Genomic DNA, 14,952 nt, shown 5'->3' on the forward strand with positions numbered 1-14,952 from the left:
CCGAATTTTGGGCGGGAATGCCGAATTTCCTGGGAATTCCCAATTTTTTGGGAGGGAATCCCAAACTTCTTGGGAATTCCCATTGTTTTGGAGGGGGGGGGGATCCCGAATTTTGGGATGGTCCCAATTTCCCTCCGCTCTTTCGCAGGTTTTTGGGGGACGGGGAGAAATTAAATGTTTGGTTTTCCCAAAATCGGAGCGCTCGGGACTCGTTTGTGGCTGGCCTGGGATGGACTCGCCCGGACTCCCCCGCCGTTCTCCCCCAATGGTTTCGTCCTCCCCTTGACCACGCCCCCTTTAAATCACGTGTCCGTGTTTATTCCCGCCCGCCACGTGACCGTCCCAGCGCGGTGACGTCAGTCACATGACGTCAGTCACATGAGGGCCGCAGCACCGCCCGGATCCTTCCGCGCCTCCGCCCGGAGCTTCCCGGGTTACCGGGATCCCTTCCCCGTTACCGGGACCCCTCCCCACTACCGGGACCCCTCCCCACTACTGGGACTCTCCTCCGCTACCGGCAGTGGGAGGAGCTGGGGGAGCTCCGGGAGGCCTTAGGAAGGGACGGGGAAGGACTGGGAGGAACGGGGCTGAACCGTACGCAGTTTGCGTGGTGCTGTGGGCAGGGCCCTTACGCCATCTGCGTAGCGCCGTGGCCACCCCGAGGCGCTGGGAGGGAAGCGGGCTGGGCCGGGAAAGGCCCGGGAGGAAGGCGGGAGGGCTGGGGAGGCACCGGGAGCTGCAGGAGGGGACTGGGACGGACCGGGACGGACCGGGGCGAGCCGCGCCGCTGAGGGCGAGGCCCCTCCGCCATTTGCGTAGCGCTGAGGGCGCTCCCCGCTCCCTTACGCCGTTTGCGTAGCGCTGAGGGCGCTCCCCGCTCCCTTACGCCGTTTGCGTAGCGCCGCTCCGTTGCCGTCCAGCGGCGCGCCTTACGCTGTTTGCGCTCCGTACGCCGCCGGCGCGGCGGGGGCGGGCCCGTATCCCTGCGCGCTGCCGACGCTCCGGTGCAGGCCCGGTCCCGGTCCCGGTCCCGGTCCCGGCCCGGCCCCGTCAGGCCCCGGCCCCGAGCAGGCCCCGGCCCCGGCCCCAGGCCCGGCCATGAAGTTCCTGTACAAGGAGGAGCATCCGTTCGAGAAGCGTCGCTGCGAGGGAGAGAAGATCCGGAAAAAGTACCCGGACCGAGTGCCGGTGAGCGCCGGGGCGGCGGCAGCCCCGGGAGCCCCGAATCCCAGCCGGGGACCCCGAAATTCCCGCAGAGAACCCCGAAATTCCAATCGGGAACCTCGAAATTCCACCCGGGGACCCCGAAATTCCAACCGGGACCCCCGAAATTCAGCCTGGGAGCCTCAAAATCCTCCCCGGGAACCCAAAATTCACCCCAGGACCCCCGAAATTCCACCCGGGAACCCCGAAATTCCACCTGGGAACCCCAAAACTCCCTCAGAGATCCTGGAAATTCCAAGCGGGAACCTCGAAATCCTTCCCGGGAAGCCCAGATTTCTTCCCGGGAACCCCGAAATTCCACCAGGGAACCCAAAATTTACCCCAGGAATCCAAAATTCTCCCCAGGAAATCCAAATTCCACCCGGGAACCCCAAAATTCCACCTGGCAACCCCCTCAAAATCCCCTCAATTCCCAAATTCTGGGGGAGCCCTTTGGGATTTCCTTTCCCTGGCGGCGTTTCCCTAAATTTTTGGGGTTTTTTTGCCTAAAATTTAGGTGCTTCTCCCTCTAATTTAAAGGATTTTCCCCCAAATCCAGGTGCTTTCCCCCCAGAATTGAGGAAGTTTCTCCCAAAATTCCCAGGATTTCGTCTCCAAACTCCAGAAGCTTTTTCTCCCCAAATCCATGTTTTTTCCTCAAAATCAGGATGATTTTTCCCCAAATTCAGAGGGGTTTTTTTCTCCAAATTCTTGTTATTTTATTCCCGAAAATCCAGGATTTTTCTCCCAAAGTTAAGGAAATTTTCCCCTTAAATGTAAGGAATTTTTCCTCCTAAATTCCCATTTTTTTTCCCCCAGGTGATCGTGGAAAAGGCGCCCAAGGCCCGGATCGGGGACCTGGACAAGAAGAAATACCTGGTGCCCTCAGACCTCACAGGTGGGATTGGGAATTTTGGGGGCACTTGGGGTTTTTTTGGGAATTTTGGGTTTTTTTCTTAATTTTCTGGGAGTTTTTTGGTGGAAGTTTGGGGCTTTTGGGGTGGATTTTGGGAATTTACGGCTGGAATTTTGGTGGGTTTTTTTTTGAGGTGGAATTTTGGGGTTCTTGTGGGTGGAATTTTGGGTGGTTTTTTTTGTGGCGAAATTCTGGGGTGTTTAGGGGTGATTTGAGGATGAATTCGGGGTGGTTTGGGGGTATTTTGGGGTGTTTTTCGGGTTTTAAAGCCATTTTTATCTCCCTACTGGGGCAGTTCTATGTCTTGAGCCAGGATTTTGGGGGATTTTGGGGGATTTTCAATGTTTTTCCCTGTTTTTTGTTGGTTTTGGGGTGATTTGGGGATTTTCTGCCATTTCTTGGGGTGTAAAGTGTTTTTTTTGGGATTTAAAGGGATTTTTTTGGGGGTAATTATTTTGGTTTTTTGCAGGGATTTTTTGGGTTTTGGAGTTTTCTGGGGCGATTCCTTTGGGCTTTGGGGGTGTTTTGGGCTGATTTTTGGGGGGTTTTGGGCTGATTTTTCAGATTTTTGAGTTTTTTGTAGCCAGATTTTTCTAGGTTTTTATTAGATTTTTTTTAGGCTGCTTTTCCCATTTTTCACTACGTTTTTGGGGTTTCTCACTGATTTTTGGGTATTTTTTGCAGTGGGGCAGTTCCATTTCCTGATCCGTGAGCGGATCCACCTGCGGGCTGAGGCTGCTCCGCTCAGTTTTTGGGTTGATTTTGGGGTTTTTGGGTTGATTTTGGGGGTTTTTGGGGTGGATTTTGGGGTTTCTCACTGATTTTTGGGGTATTTTGCAGTGGGGCAGTTCTATTTCCTGATCCGGAAGCGGATCCACCTGCGGGCTGAGGATGCTCTGTTCATTTTTTAGGGTTGATTTTGGGTTTTTTGGGTTGATTTTGGGTGTTTTTGGGGTGGATTTTGGGGTTTCTCACTGATTTTTGGGTGTTTTCTCGCAGTGGGGCAGTTCTATTTCCTGATCCGTGAGCGGATCCACCTGCGGGCTGAGGATGCTCTGTTCATTTTTTAGGGTTGATTTTGGGGGTTTTTGGGGTGGATTTTGGGGGTTTTTGGGGTGGATTTTGGGGTTTCTCACTGATTTTTGGGTGTTTTTTGCAGTGGGGCAGTTCTATTTCCTGATCCGGAAGCGGATCCACCTGCGGGCTGAGGCCGCTCTGCTCAGTTTTTGATTTTGGGGGTTTTTGGGGTGGATTTTGGGGGTTTTTGGGTTGATTTTTGGGGTATTTTGCAGTGGGGCAGTTCTATTTCCTGATCCGGAAGCGGATCCACCTGCGGGCTGAGGCCGCTCCGCTCAGTTTTTGATTTTGGGGGTTTTTGGGGTGGATTTTGGGGTTTCTCACTGATTTTTGGGGTATTTTTTCACAGTGGGGCAGTTCTATTTCCTGATCCGGAAGCGGATCCACCTGCGGGCTGAGGACGCTCTCTTCTTCTTCGTCAACAACGTCATCCCCCCCACCAGCGCCACCATGGGCCAGCTCTACCAGGTCCCTGAACACCCCCAAAACATCCCCAAAACACCCCCAAAATATCCCAAAAAACTCCCTCAAAATCCTCCAAAAACAGCCACAAAACATCCCCAAAATATCCCCAAAACATCCCAAAAAACTCCCTCAAAATCCTCCAAAAACAGCCCCAAAACATCCCCAAAAACCGCCCCCAAACCTCCCCAAAATATCACCAAAAATTCCCCCAAAATCCTCCAAAACCAGCCCGAAAATATCCCCAAAACACCCCAAAAACTGCCCCAAAACAACCTCAAAACATCCCCCAAACCTCCCAGAAATCAGCACCAAAACATCCTCAAAACATCCTCAAAAACTCCCCCAAAATCCTCCAAAAACAGCCCCAAAATATCCCCAAAACTGCACCAAAACATCCTCAAAACATCCCCAAAACCTCCCCCAAAATCCTCCAAAACCAGCCCCAAAACCTCCCTCCAAACTTCCCCAAAACACCCCCAAAAAAGTCCCCAAAACATTCCCAAAGCCTCCCCAAAAATACCCTCCAAAAAGTCCCCAAAACACCCCAAATCTTTCCCAAAACCATCCTCAAAACACCCCTAAAAATTTCCCCCCAAAAATTCCCAAAATCTCCCCAAAACACCCCCAAAAAATTTCCAAGATCTCTCCAAAAAAAACCCAAAATCTCTACAAAAATTCCCCCAAACACCCCAAACTTTCCCCAAAATCATCCCCAAAAATCCCCCAAAACCGCTACGAAAACTTCCCCAGAAATCCCCCAAAAACCTCCCCAAAAACCCTCGAGGATGCCCCAAAAATCCCGGGAGCATCCCGAAGAAAAATCAGGAGAACAGGAACAGAAATTGGGGGTGGAAAGGGTTAAAAAAGTCTGGAAATTTGGGGGGCGGCTGTTCCTAAAAAAAAAATTGGGAACGTCCCCAAAAAATTTGGGAGGGAGCTGGGAAATTTGGGATGGGGGAAATTTGGGATGGGGGAAAATTCGGGGTGGAAAAGGGGGAAATTTGGTACGAGGGGGTCTCAAAAGTTTGGAGAGATTTGGGATTGCGAGGAGGAAAATTTGGGATGGGGTGGTTTTAAAAACCTTGGGGAAAAAAAGCCCCAAAATCCGGGAAAAATCCCCAAAATCTGGGAAAAGCCCAAAGAATTTGGGAATGGGGGGGAATTGGAAGAGACCAAGAACTTCACGGCCGGGGGGGGGGAACCCGAAATTCCCGGGGATCCCTGAGGGGAAAATTGGGGAATTTTTTGGATTCCTTACAAAAGCCCATTGGGGAAGAGCCCGAATCCAAACTCGGGTTGATATTCCCGGTTTTTAACCCTCGCGTTCCCGGTTTTCCCCCCCCTCAGGAACACCACGAGGAGGATTTCTTCCTTTACATCGCCTACAGCGACGAGAGCGTCTACGGGGCCTGAGCCCGCCCTGCCCCCGCCCCTCCCGCCCTTCCCGGCGCTCTCCCGGTGCTCCCCGCTCCCGCTTTTTCCCGTTTTTTCCCGTTTTTTTCCCATTCCCGGTTCTTTCCCCCCCCCCCCCCCCCCCCCTCCCCCAAATAAAAGCGACGGAGCCGCCTCAGGGCCTGGACCGGAAGTGGGCGTGGTTTGAAAGGGGAGGGCGCGTGCGCGGCAAGGGAGGCGGAGTTTGCATAATATTCTCCGCGCGCCTGCGTGGGATGCCAAATATGGCTGCCGAGGGGGTGTGGCTTGCATAATGAGTCCCTCGCGCGTGCGTATACCGGCAAATATGGGCTTAGAAGGGTGGGGCTTGAATAATAAGCTCTTTGCGCATGCGGACAGAGCAAGTAAAAGTAAGGGGGCGTGGTTTGCATAATAAGCTTCGCGGGAAAGTACGAAGAGCCAAAATAGAAAATAAGGAGGCGTGGTTTACATAATGAGCACGCTGCGTATATGCATAAGGCAAAATAAGGGCGGGGAGAAGAGTTCCATTTGTCTAGGAAACGCCACGCGCATGTGTAGAACTAAAACTTGGTCGGAGGAGGCGTGGCTTGCATAATAAGACGCGTAAGGGACAAAATAGCTTCAGAGTGGGGCGTGGCTTGCATAATTAGCACGGAGCGCATGCGTAGAAAGCAAATTGAGTGTGGCGGAGCGCGCGGCGCCCAAAGAAGGGCGGAGTTTGGAAGAGGGGGCGGGGCTGGGGCGTGCGCGCTGAGGAGAGGGGGCGGGGTTTGTGCGGCGGGGGCGGGGCCTGGCGGGGGCGGTGCGGAACGAGGCGGCACCGGACGGAGCGGGCGCGGAACCGGGGGGGCCCGGCGGGGCCGCGGCCATGGCCGAGCCCGGAGGTACCGGGGCAGCTCGGGGCGGGCGCGGGGAGTCCCGGAGCCGCGGGGCTGGAGCCGCCAAAGTGCCGGGAGCGGCGGGGTTGGGGTCCCGGTAACGGAGGGGGGGGGATACCGGGAGTGGCGGTGCCGGGACTGGAGGAGCGGAGAGCGGCGGAACCGGGGGGAGCCGGAGGCCGAACCGGCGGGGGGTTGGAGCCGGTACCGAGGAGGTTCGGAGCTCTCCGAGCGGCCGTACCGGAGGGGTTTGGAGCCGGTACCGGGGAGAGCTGGAGGCGGAACCGGCGGGGAGTGGAGCCGGTACCGGGGGGGTTTGAACCGCTCAAAGTCCCGGTGCCGGGTCCGAAGGGAGCGGCAGCAGCGGGAGCGCAGAACCGAGGGGAAGGGGGGGAGTTTGGAACCGGTACCGGGGGGGTTGGAGCCTCCGGAGCTCCGGTACCGATCCCGGGCAGGCTCCGGTGCCTCCCGGTGCCGGTCTCGGTGTGACCGCCCCGTCCCTTCCCGTTCCACAGAAGCGCTGGGGCCGCTGAAAACCGAACCGCAGGTGAGGGGGGGCACCGGGAGGCACCGGCAGGGGTGGGGGCACGGGGATTCCCCCGCTGCTCAATCCTTTCACCGCTCCCGGTGGAACCGAGAGGGGCCCCGGGGCTTTGGGGGGGTTAACGGGAAGGTCCCGGTGTTCACGGTGAGCCCCTCTCCCCCCGCTCGGTTCCCGGTACCGGCAGCCCCCGGAAAAGCGGCGGAGGACGATCGAAGACTTCAATAAGTTCTGCAGCTTCGTGCTGGCCTACGCCGGGTACATCCCGGCGGCCGCCGAGGTAACCGGGGAGGCACCGGGAGGGCACCGGGGGTTACCGGGAGTTACCGGGGAGGCACCGCGAGGGCCGGGGAAGCACCGGGAAGGCCGCGGAGTCACCGGGAGGGATCGCGGGGGTAACGGGAGGGCACCCAACGCCTGCGGGAGGTACCGGAGGGGCCCCTGGGAGAATACCGGGAGGCACCGGATGGGCCCTGGGAGGTCGCGGGGAGGCACCGGACGGGGGTTTAAAGGGGCGGGAGGTCTTTAAGACGGGGGTCCCCGGGCCTTAAATCCGCCCCCCCCTCTCCCCCCCGGTTCCCCCCGTCCCCGCCGCCGCCCCGGCAGCTCCCGGCGTGCCCCGCGCGGCCCCCGCGTGATTGACAGCGCGCTCAGCCCCGCCCCTCCCTCGCGTTTCGCCAATCGCGTGGCGCCCCGCCCTGAGCCGCGCCCACCGCGGGAAGGTCCCTGAGGGAAAAGCCACGCCTACTCGCGGGGACCAATGGCGGCGCGTTTTGCGTGGCCACGCCCTCTGCTAGCGGCGGGGGATGCTGGGAGGTGTAGGCTGTTCTTGGTGTGCGGACTACAAGCCCCGGCGTGCCTTGCGCAGTGCCGCCATGTTGAGGCGGGGGTTCGTGTGGGGGGGATTTTGGGGTGGGTTTTGGGGTCCTGGGGTGTATTTGGGGCGGACTTTGGGGGTCCTGAGGTAGATTTGGAGGTGAATTTGCGGGTCCTGAAGTTGATTTTGGAGCCTGGGTGGGTTTTGGGGTGGATTTTGCTGGTATGGACTTAGATTTGGGGGTTCTGGAATTGATTTTGGGGTTCCTGAGTGGATTTAGTGGTCTGGGGTTGTTTTGGAGTATGTTTGAATGTCCTGGGGTTGATTTTGTGGGTCCTACATTGGGTTTTGGGGTAAATTTTAGGGTTTTACATTGGATTTAGGGGTAAATTTGGGGGCGCTAGGTTGGATTTTGGGCATCCCGGGTTGGATTTTTGGGGTGACTTTGAGGGTCCTAGGTTGGTAATTTTGTGGTAAATTCGAGGCTCCTGAATTGGAGTTTGGGGTAAATTTGAGTGGCCTGATTTGGATTTTGGGGTCAATTCGGGGGCCCTGGGTAGGAATTTGGGTCAATTTGGGGGCCCTAGGTTGGATATTTGGGTCAATTTGAGGCTCCTAAGTTGGATTTTGGGGTAAATTTGAGTGTCCTACATTGGATTTGGGGCACCCCGGGTTGCATTTTGGGCACCCCGGGTTGGATTTGGGGCATCCCGGGTTGGATTTTGAGGTAAATTTGAGGTTCCTGGGTTGGATTTTGAGATAAATTTGAGTGTCCTACATTGGATTTTGGGCACCCGGGGTTGGATTTGGGGTAAGTTCGGGGCTCCCCGCTCCATTTTGGGACCCTTTGTGCCCCCCAGGACCCCCCCTGGCCCTCGTCGGGCCCCAGCTCGCCGCGCCCGGCCGGGGGGGACGCGTGGGGCTCGGCGCCGGCCGCGCTGCGAACCATCGAGACCTTCGTGCGCAAAGCCAAATCCTCCAAGAAGCGCGCCCTGGCGCCGCCGGAATCCGCCATCCTGGACAAAATGCGCCTCAAGGACTCCCTGTTCGACCTCCCCGCGCCCCAAAACACCCCGGGGCCGCCCCCCCAGAAACGCCGCGAGCGCCGGAGCCGCCGGGGGGAGCCGGGGCTGGGCGGCGGCTCCCGCGGCGGCCGCGAGAACTCGCGGATCCGTGTGAAGAAGAGCAAGAAGCGGCGCTGGAAAAAGGGGGACAGGGGCGTGCTGGGCAGGGGCTCCCCCAGCGAGGAGACGGATTCCGAGGAGGAGCCGCCCTCCCCTCCCCCGCCGCCGCCCCCGCCCCCTCCCCTGCCCCCCGAGGGGGGGAAATTGGGGGTGCTGGGGGGGCCCGGGGGGGTTCTGGGGGTGGGCAAGGAAGGGGGGAGCACGGAGACCAGCAGGGACGGCGACGGCAGCGACAGCGACGCGCGGGTCATGGACGAGGACATCATGGTGGAGTCGGGTGAGCGCGGGGGGTTTTGGGGGCAAATTTGGGGGTTTTGGGGGCAAATTTGGGGGTTTTGGGGTTCCTGGAGGAGTTTTAGGGGGTCCTGGAGGGGTTTGGGGGGAGGTTTGGCAGTTTGGGGTGCCTGGAGGGGATGTGCGGGTCATGGACGAGGACATCGTGGTGGAGTCGGGTGAGCGCAGGGGGGTTTGGGGGGCAAATTTGGGGGTTTTGGGGGGAAATTGGGGGGTTTTGGGGTTCCTGAAGGAGTTTTAAGGGGTCTTAGAGGGGTTTGGAGGGAGGTTTGGGGGTCTCAGGGAGGTTTGGAGTCGCTGGAGGGGATGCCCAGGTGATGGATGAGGACATCGTGGTGGTGTCAGGTGAGCTCGGGGGGATTTTGGGGTTTGAGAGGAATTTGGGGTCCCTGGAGGGGTTTTGGGGTGAGGTTTGAGGGTCTCAGGGGGGTTTGTGATCCATGGAGGGGATGTGTTGGTTGTGGGTGAGGACATCATGGTGGAGTCGGGTGAGTTCAGGGGGTTTTGGGGAGGATTTGGGGTCCCCAGAGGGGATTTGGTGGTTTGGGGTGAGCTTTGGGTGGTCCTGGGGGAGTTTCTGGGGCTCTCAGGGGAGGTTTGAAGAATCCCAGGTGACATTTGGGACATAAACCTTGAGATTTGGTAGGTGAAAGAGAAAATTTGCAGGTCTCGGGTGGCGTTTGGGACATAAATTTGGGATATTTCAACACCTCCGAAACATTTCAAGCACTTTTTGAGTTATCGCAACCCCAAATTCCTCCATTTTCGCCGCAGTTTTTTCCCAATTTTTAGCCCACGATCTCCTGTAAACTTTTAAACATTTTAATTTTTTGGGTTTTGTTTTTTTTTTTTTAGGTGACGACTCGTGGGATTTGATCACCTGCTACTGCCAAAAGCCCTTCGCCGGCCGGCCCATGATCGAGTGCAGCCAGTGCGGCACCTGGATCCACCTGTCCTGCGCCAAGGTGAAGAAAAACAACGTCCCCGACGTCTTCTATTGCCAAAAATGCCGTGAGGGACCCCGCAGGGCCACCCCCGCCACCCCCCGGGCCACCGGCGACTCCTAAACCCCTCCAAAAAAGGGCTTTTGGGGGTCCCCGGCCTCGCTTCTGGCAGGGTTTGTGCTCAAAATCGGAAATTTTGGGGTCGCGACCTTCCCTGGAATTGTGGGGTTTTGGGGGGGGTTTGGAGGTTCCTCCCCCCAAAAAAAAAGAGAAGTTTGAGGGTCGGATCGTTCTCGAAATTTGAAATTTTGGGGGTTGGATGCAGCCCTGGAATTGTGAGGTTCGGGGGTTGTAAGGTTCCCGCAAAATTGGAGATTTTGGGGTTTTGGCCCTCCCTGGAATTGTGAGCTTTGAGGGTCGGAAGGTGCCCAAAATTGGAGATTTTGGGGTTTGGAACCTCTCCCCCCTCCCCCTTCCCCAAATTGTGAGGGTTTGGGGTTTGTAAAAGCCCTGAAATTGTGAGATTTTTGGGTCCAGCTCCCTCAAAATGGGGACGTTGGGGGGTTTTTTACCCTACTCCCCCATAAATTGTGGGGTTTTGGGGTTCCGGTTAAAATCTGGGGGGGGTTTTGGGGTCCCTCATCTGCAGGACAGGAGGGTTTTGGGGTCCCATTTTGGGGTACAAGATTTGGGGGGGCTCTTACCCCAAATCATGATTATTTTGGGTCCCCCACCCCCAAGATGGGAAGATTTGGGGGGGGTTCCCTCACCCCAAATTAAGATTGGGGGAGCCCCCCCCCCCCCTTAGGGGAGGTTTGGGGGGGTCCCCTACCCGAAATTATGAGATATTGGGGTCCCTCACCCCCAGGAAAGGAGGGTTTGGGGGTCCTTCACCCCGGACAGAAGTATTTTGGGGACTCCCCCTAAAATAGGGGGATTTTGGGGTGTTCTTTGCCCCAAATCATGAGATTTTGGGGTGTCCCACCCCCCAGAAAACGAGAATTTGGGGGCCCCACACCCCCAAGTAAGATTTGGGGAAAACTCCCCTAGAAGAGGGAGTTTTGGGGTCCCCTCCCCCAAAATAAGAGAGTTTTTGGGGGGTTCCCTGCCCCATGTTATGAGGTTTTGGTGTCCCAGTTAAAATTTGGGGGACCCTACTACATTCAAGGGGTTTTGGGGGTTTTAATCCTCCAGGGCACAAAGTTGGGGGTCCTGTACCCCAGTTTGTGAGGTTTTGGGGTGTCTTAACCCCTGTGCAAGATTTTGGGGGCATCCCACCCCTGAACTGGGGAGGAGGATTTGGGAGTCCCTCCCCCCAAACTCTGAGGTTTTGGAAACAAGTTTTTTCATGTGTGTTATTTTTCTAAACGTTGCCTGCACCCCACTTTTTTTGGGGGGGGCGTCCCCCAAGTTTTTGGGGGTGTTTAGAGAATCATTTTGCAGGGGGGGTACCCCCAAAACAGGAAGGGTCTGTCCCAGTTTGGGGGGAGTTTAAGGGGGGGATTTGGGGGATTTCCCCCCCTAAACCTCCCTCAGTTGGAATTTGGGGGGCGCCCCCCCCTCCCCCCTCCCTTTTATTCCCTTCCCCTCTTTGTTTGAAGGATAATATTTTGGATTTCGGGGGGCTGCAGCCCCTCCCGTTGTAAATAAACAGCGCCGTTGCTTCGTACCTGGGCGGGGTTCGTGTCTGTCTGTCCGTCTGCTGCGCCCCAAAACGACAAAAGGAGCCCCCAAAATGGGAGGGGAAAATGGCGGGAAAAGGGCGGGAAACGTGAGGGGAGAAAAAGGGCGGGAAACGTGAGGGGATAAAATGGCGGGAAACGTGAGGGGAGAAAAAGGGCGGGAAACGTGAGAGGAGAAAAAGGGCGGGAAACGTGAGGGGAGAAAATGGAGGAAAGCGTGAGGGGAGAAAATGGAGGAAAACGTGAGGGGAGAAAAAGGGCGGGAAACGTGAGGGGAGAAAATGGAGGAAAGCGTGAGGGGGGTAAAAAGGGCGGGAAACATGAGGGGAGAAAAAGGGTGGAAATGTGAGGGGAGAAAAAGGGCGGGAAACATGAGGGGAGAAAATGGAGGAAAGCGTGAGGGCGGTAAAAAGGGCGGGAAACATGAGGGGAGAAAAAGGTGGAAAACGTGAGGGGAGAAAATGGAGGAAAACATGAGGGGAGAAAATGGCGGGAAACGTGAGGGGAGAAAAAGGGCGGGAAGTGTGAGGGGGAACGGGTGAAGACATGAAGGATAAAAGATGAGAAATATGAGGGGGAAAATAGTGGGAAATGTGAGGGGGGAAAAGGCAGAGACGTGAAAGATAAAAGGGGAGAAATATGAGGGAAAAATGGTGGGAAATGTGAGGGAGGAAAAGGCGGGAAATGTGAGGGGAAAAAGGGCAGGAAATGTGAGGTTGGGCAAAGAGCATAGATGTGAAAGCAGAAACGTGAGGGGGAAATGGCAGGTGAGATGTGGGATAAAAGAGAAATGTAAGGGGGAAGTGTGAGTGGCAGACATGAGAGGAAAAGGGTGGGAAAGATGACGGAAAAGTTAGTGCTGGAAATGGGAGGGGGGAAAGGGCAGGAAAAATTGGGAAATGTGAGGGGGAAATGGTGGGAAACTTGAGGAGAAAAATGATGGGAAATGTCACAGGGGAAAGGTGGTGAAAACGTGAGAGGAAAAGGGTGCAGACATTTTCATAAACCCGTGGTTTTATTTAAACTGAAGACTCTAAAAATCACCCATTAGTTTTTTTTCCTCTTAGACTAAACCCTGCAAACAGCTAAAAAACCCAGGTTTTTCTTAAAATTTAAATCGTTTACCTCACCTGTTAATTTGGGAGGGTTTCGCCTTAAATTAAACCCTACAAATGGTGGAAAAACCCAACTTGTTTCTTAAATTCAAATCCCTAAAAATCACCCATTAGTTTGGGGGAGGGGGGCTCGCTTGTAAAAATAAACCCTAAAAGCAGCGGAAAGCCACAGAATTCGCTTTAAATTTTAATCCCTATAAGTTTTAATTTATTAAAATCATTCCCTAAAATTAAACGCTAAAAAAAAAGGATTTATCTCATCTCAAACCTTTTCGGTGGCGAGTCCGAACATCTAAACCCCGCCCCTCTGACCACGCCCACATCAAACATCACCATGGCAACAACACTGGGCATATTATAACCTCGCTTCATTAGCATAGATTTGCATAGATTAGCATACGGGAATGGGCGTGTTCACTACGCTTCCCAGCGTGCCCCGCGCGCCGAGGCCACGCCCACGGCCGTGACCTTGTGTGAGGGGAAGGGGGGGGGCGTGGGGACACCCCGGGGACACCCCCGGGATTATCGCGACAGCGGCGACAGCGACAGCGGCGACATGGCCGGGCTGGGGATGGGAGCGGGGCTGCGGCTGCTGCGGCGGATCCCGCCGGGGTGAGGCTTGGGGGGAGGGGAAACACCAACATTTGGGGTTTGGGGGGGGGGGTCCTGGAAGGTTCTGGAAGTTGGGGGTTCTGGGGGCTTGGGGGGTGCTGGGATTTTTGGGGGGGATTTGGGATTTTGGGGGGTCCCAGGATTAGGGTTTGGGGGATTCGGGATTTGGGGGGGTTCTGGGATTTGGGGGGTTCTGGAAGGTTCTGGGGTTTTTGGGGGTTTGAGGGGAGATCTCGGGGTTTTGGGGGTCCCGGGATTGGGATTTGGGGGATTCGGGATTTGGGGGGGTTCTGGGATTTTGGGGAGTTCGGGATTTTGGGGAGGAGTCGGGAATCTGGGGGGGTCTCCGAATTGGGGTTTTGGGGAGGGGTCCTGGAATGTTCTGGAAGTTTGGGGATCCCGGGAATTTTGGGGTTCGGGGGCTCCGGGACTGAGGAATTTGGGGGAGCCCGGAGCTTTTGGGGGGAGGGGGGGGATGGGATTTTGGGGGGGGAATCCCAAATCTTGTGGGGATTCCGGGGAACCCCCAGAATTTGGGGAGGAGGGGGATGGGAATTTGGGGGGGGGGGTCCCAGAGGTTTTTTGGGGGCTCCTTCTTACCCCCACCCCCCACCCCTCAATTCACAGATTTGGGGGGTCCCGGCTGCAGAGGAGGCACAAGGCACAGGTAGGGACCCCAAAATACCCCCAAATCCTTCCCAAATCCCCCCAAATCCTTCCCAAATCCCCCAAAAACCGATCCCAAAACAATCGCGGAGCCCCGCCCCCACCTCGCGCGCATGACGTCAGAACTGGGGCAAAGGTCGGCCGCTGGAAACTGGGGGAAAGGTCAAGGGCGGGCATTTGGGGGGGGCTTGGGGGGGGTTTATGAAGGTCCTGCGGGGGTTTGGAGGGGTTTTGGGGATATCTGGGGGGTCTTGAGGAAGATCTGGGGGGGTCTTGAAGGAGTTTGGAGGGGTCCTGGATGGATTTGAGGGTCCTGGAGGCATTTTGGGGGTCCTGCATAGGTTTGGGGGAGATATGAGGGGTCCTGTAGAGATCCTGGGAGGGTTTTGGGGGAGAATTCGGGGGAGCTCTGTGGGATTTTGGGGTACAAGAGAATTTTTTTGGGCATCCTGGGGCAATTTGGGGATCCTGAAAAGATTTTGGAGATGGTTTTGGGGTTCCCTGATGGTTTTTTGGGGGGTTCTCCCCCCTTCCCCAGGCCGTGCTCCCCAAAACTGGAACCACCACGGCCACGGCAGCCCCCCAAAAAGCCCAGAGCAGCCTCGAGGTGAGTGGGGGGGTCCTGGGGGGGGGTTTGGGGGGGCATTCAGAGGATTTTTTAGGGATTTGGGGGGGGTCCTGTGGGGGTTTTGGGGCTTCTGGGGGGAATTTAGGGGTCTCAGAGGAGATTTTGAGGGCTCTTGTAGGGGTTTTGGGGGGAATTTGGGGGTGGTTGGGGTTTTGGAGGGGATTTTGGGGGGTCCTGGAGGGATTTGGTAGAGCTGTGAGGGATTTTGGGGTACAGAAGAATTTTTTTTAGGGGATTTGGTGGTACAGGAAAAATTTTTTGGGGTGTTCTGAGTGGGATTTGGGGACTCCTGAGGGGATATTTGGGGGTCCTGAGATGATTTGAGGGTCCAGGAGGATTTTTTGGGGGGTCCTGGTGGGATTTGGGGTTTTTGGGGTGCCCCTAAACTTCCTTTCCCCCCCCCAGGAATCCAAATCCTTCGCTGTGGGGATGTTTTTGGGGCGCCTGAACGCGGAGCAGGTGTTCCCCTACCCCTCAGGTGAGGACACCCCAAAATTTATGGGGTTTTGGGGAATTT

The 14,952-nt window shown here is 56.2% G+C and overlaps 3 protein-coding genes across 4 annotated transcripts; all 3 read left to right on the forward strand.

Annotated features, from left to right (window-relative positions):
- The first annotated feature begins 823 nt into the window (after positions 1-823).
- Positions 824-5,179, forward strand: LOC119696851 (GABA type A receptor-associated protein). Its single transcript, XM_038126689.1, has 4 exons — positions 824-1,188; positions 2,023-2,101; positions 3,546-3,664; positions 5,009-5,179. The coding sequence occupies exons 1-4, from the start codon at positions 1,099-1,101 to the stop codon at positions 5,072-5,074; spliced, it is 354 nt and encodes a 117-aa protein (XP_037982617.1). The 5' UTR covers positions 824-1,098; the 3' UTR covers positions 5,075-5,179.
- Positions 5,180-5,709: 530 nt separating this feature from the next.
- PHF23 (PHD finger protein 23) lies at positions 5,710-9,985 on the forward strand. 2 transcript variants are annotated; one of them, XM_038126688.1, is made up of 5 exons: positions 5,710-5,750; positions 6,468-6,499; positions 6,681-6,773; positions 8,171-8,771; positions 9,644-9,985. In XM_038126688.1, the coding sequence occupies exons 1-5, from the start codon at positions 5,735-5,737 to the stop codon at positions 9,853-9,855; spliced, it is 954 nt and encodes a 317-aa protein (XP_037982616.1). In that variant the 5' UTR covers positions 5,710-5,734; the 3' UTR covers positions 9,856-9,985. The 2 variants fall into 2 exon arrangements, with proteins under 2 accessions (XP_037982616.1, XP_037982615.1); XM_038126687.1 differs by lacking the exon at positions 5,710-5,750 and adding an exon at positions 5,878-5,958.
- A 1,557-nt stretch (positions 9,986-11,542) lies between these two features.
- On the forward strand, positions 11,543-14,938 carry LOC119696852 (very long-chain specific acyl-CoA dehydrogenase, mitochondrial-like; the record flags this gene model as incomplete). Its single annotated transcript, XM_038126690.1, has 5 exons — positions 11,543-11,554; positions 12,960-13,141; positions 13,769-13,808; positions 14,346-14,414; positions 14,841-14,938. Coding segments are annotated over exons 1-5 (401 nt in total), but the record flags the coding sequence as incomplete, so codon positions are not given.
- Between the last annotated feature and the right edge of the window lie 14 nt (positions 14,939-14,952).

The sequence above is a fragment of the Motacilla alba genome, unplaced genomic scaffold, assembly GCF_015832195.1.
Source record: "Motacilla alba alba isolate MOTALB_02 unplaced genomic scaffold, Motacilla_alba_V1.0_pri HiC_scaffold_617, whole genome shotgun sequence".
NCBI classification, from domain to species: Eukaryota; Metazoa; Chordata; class Aves; order Passeriformes; family Motacillidae; genus Motacilla; species Motacilla alba.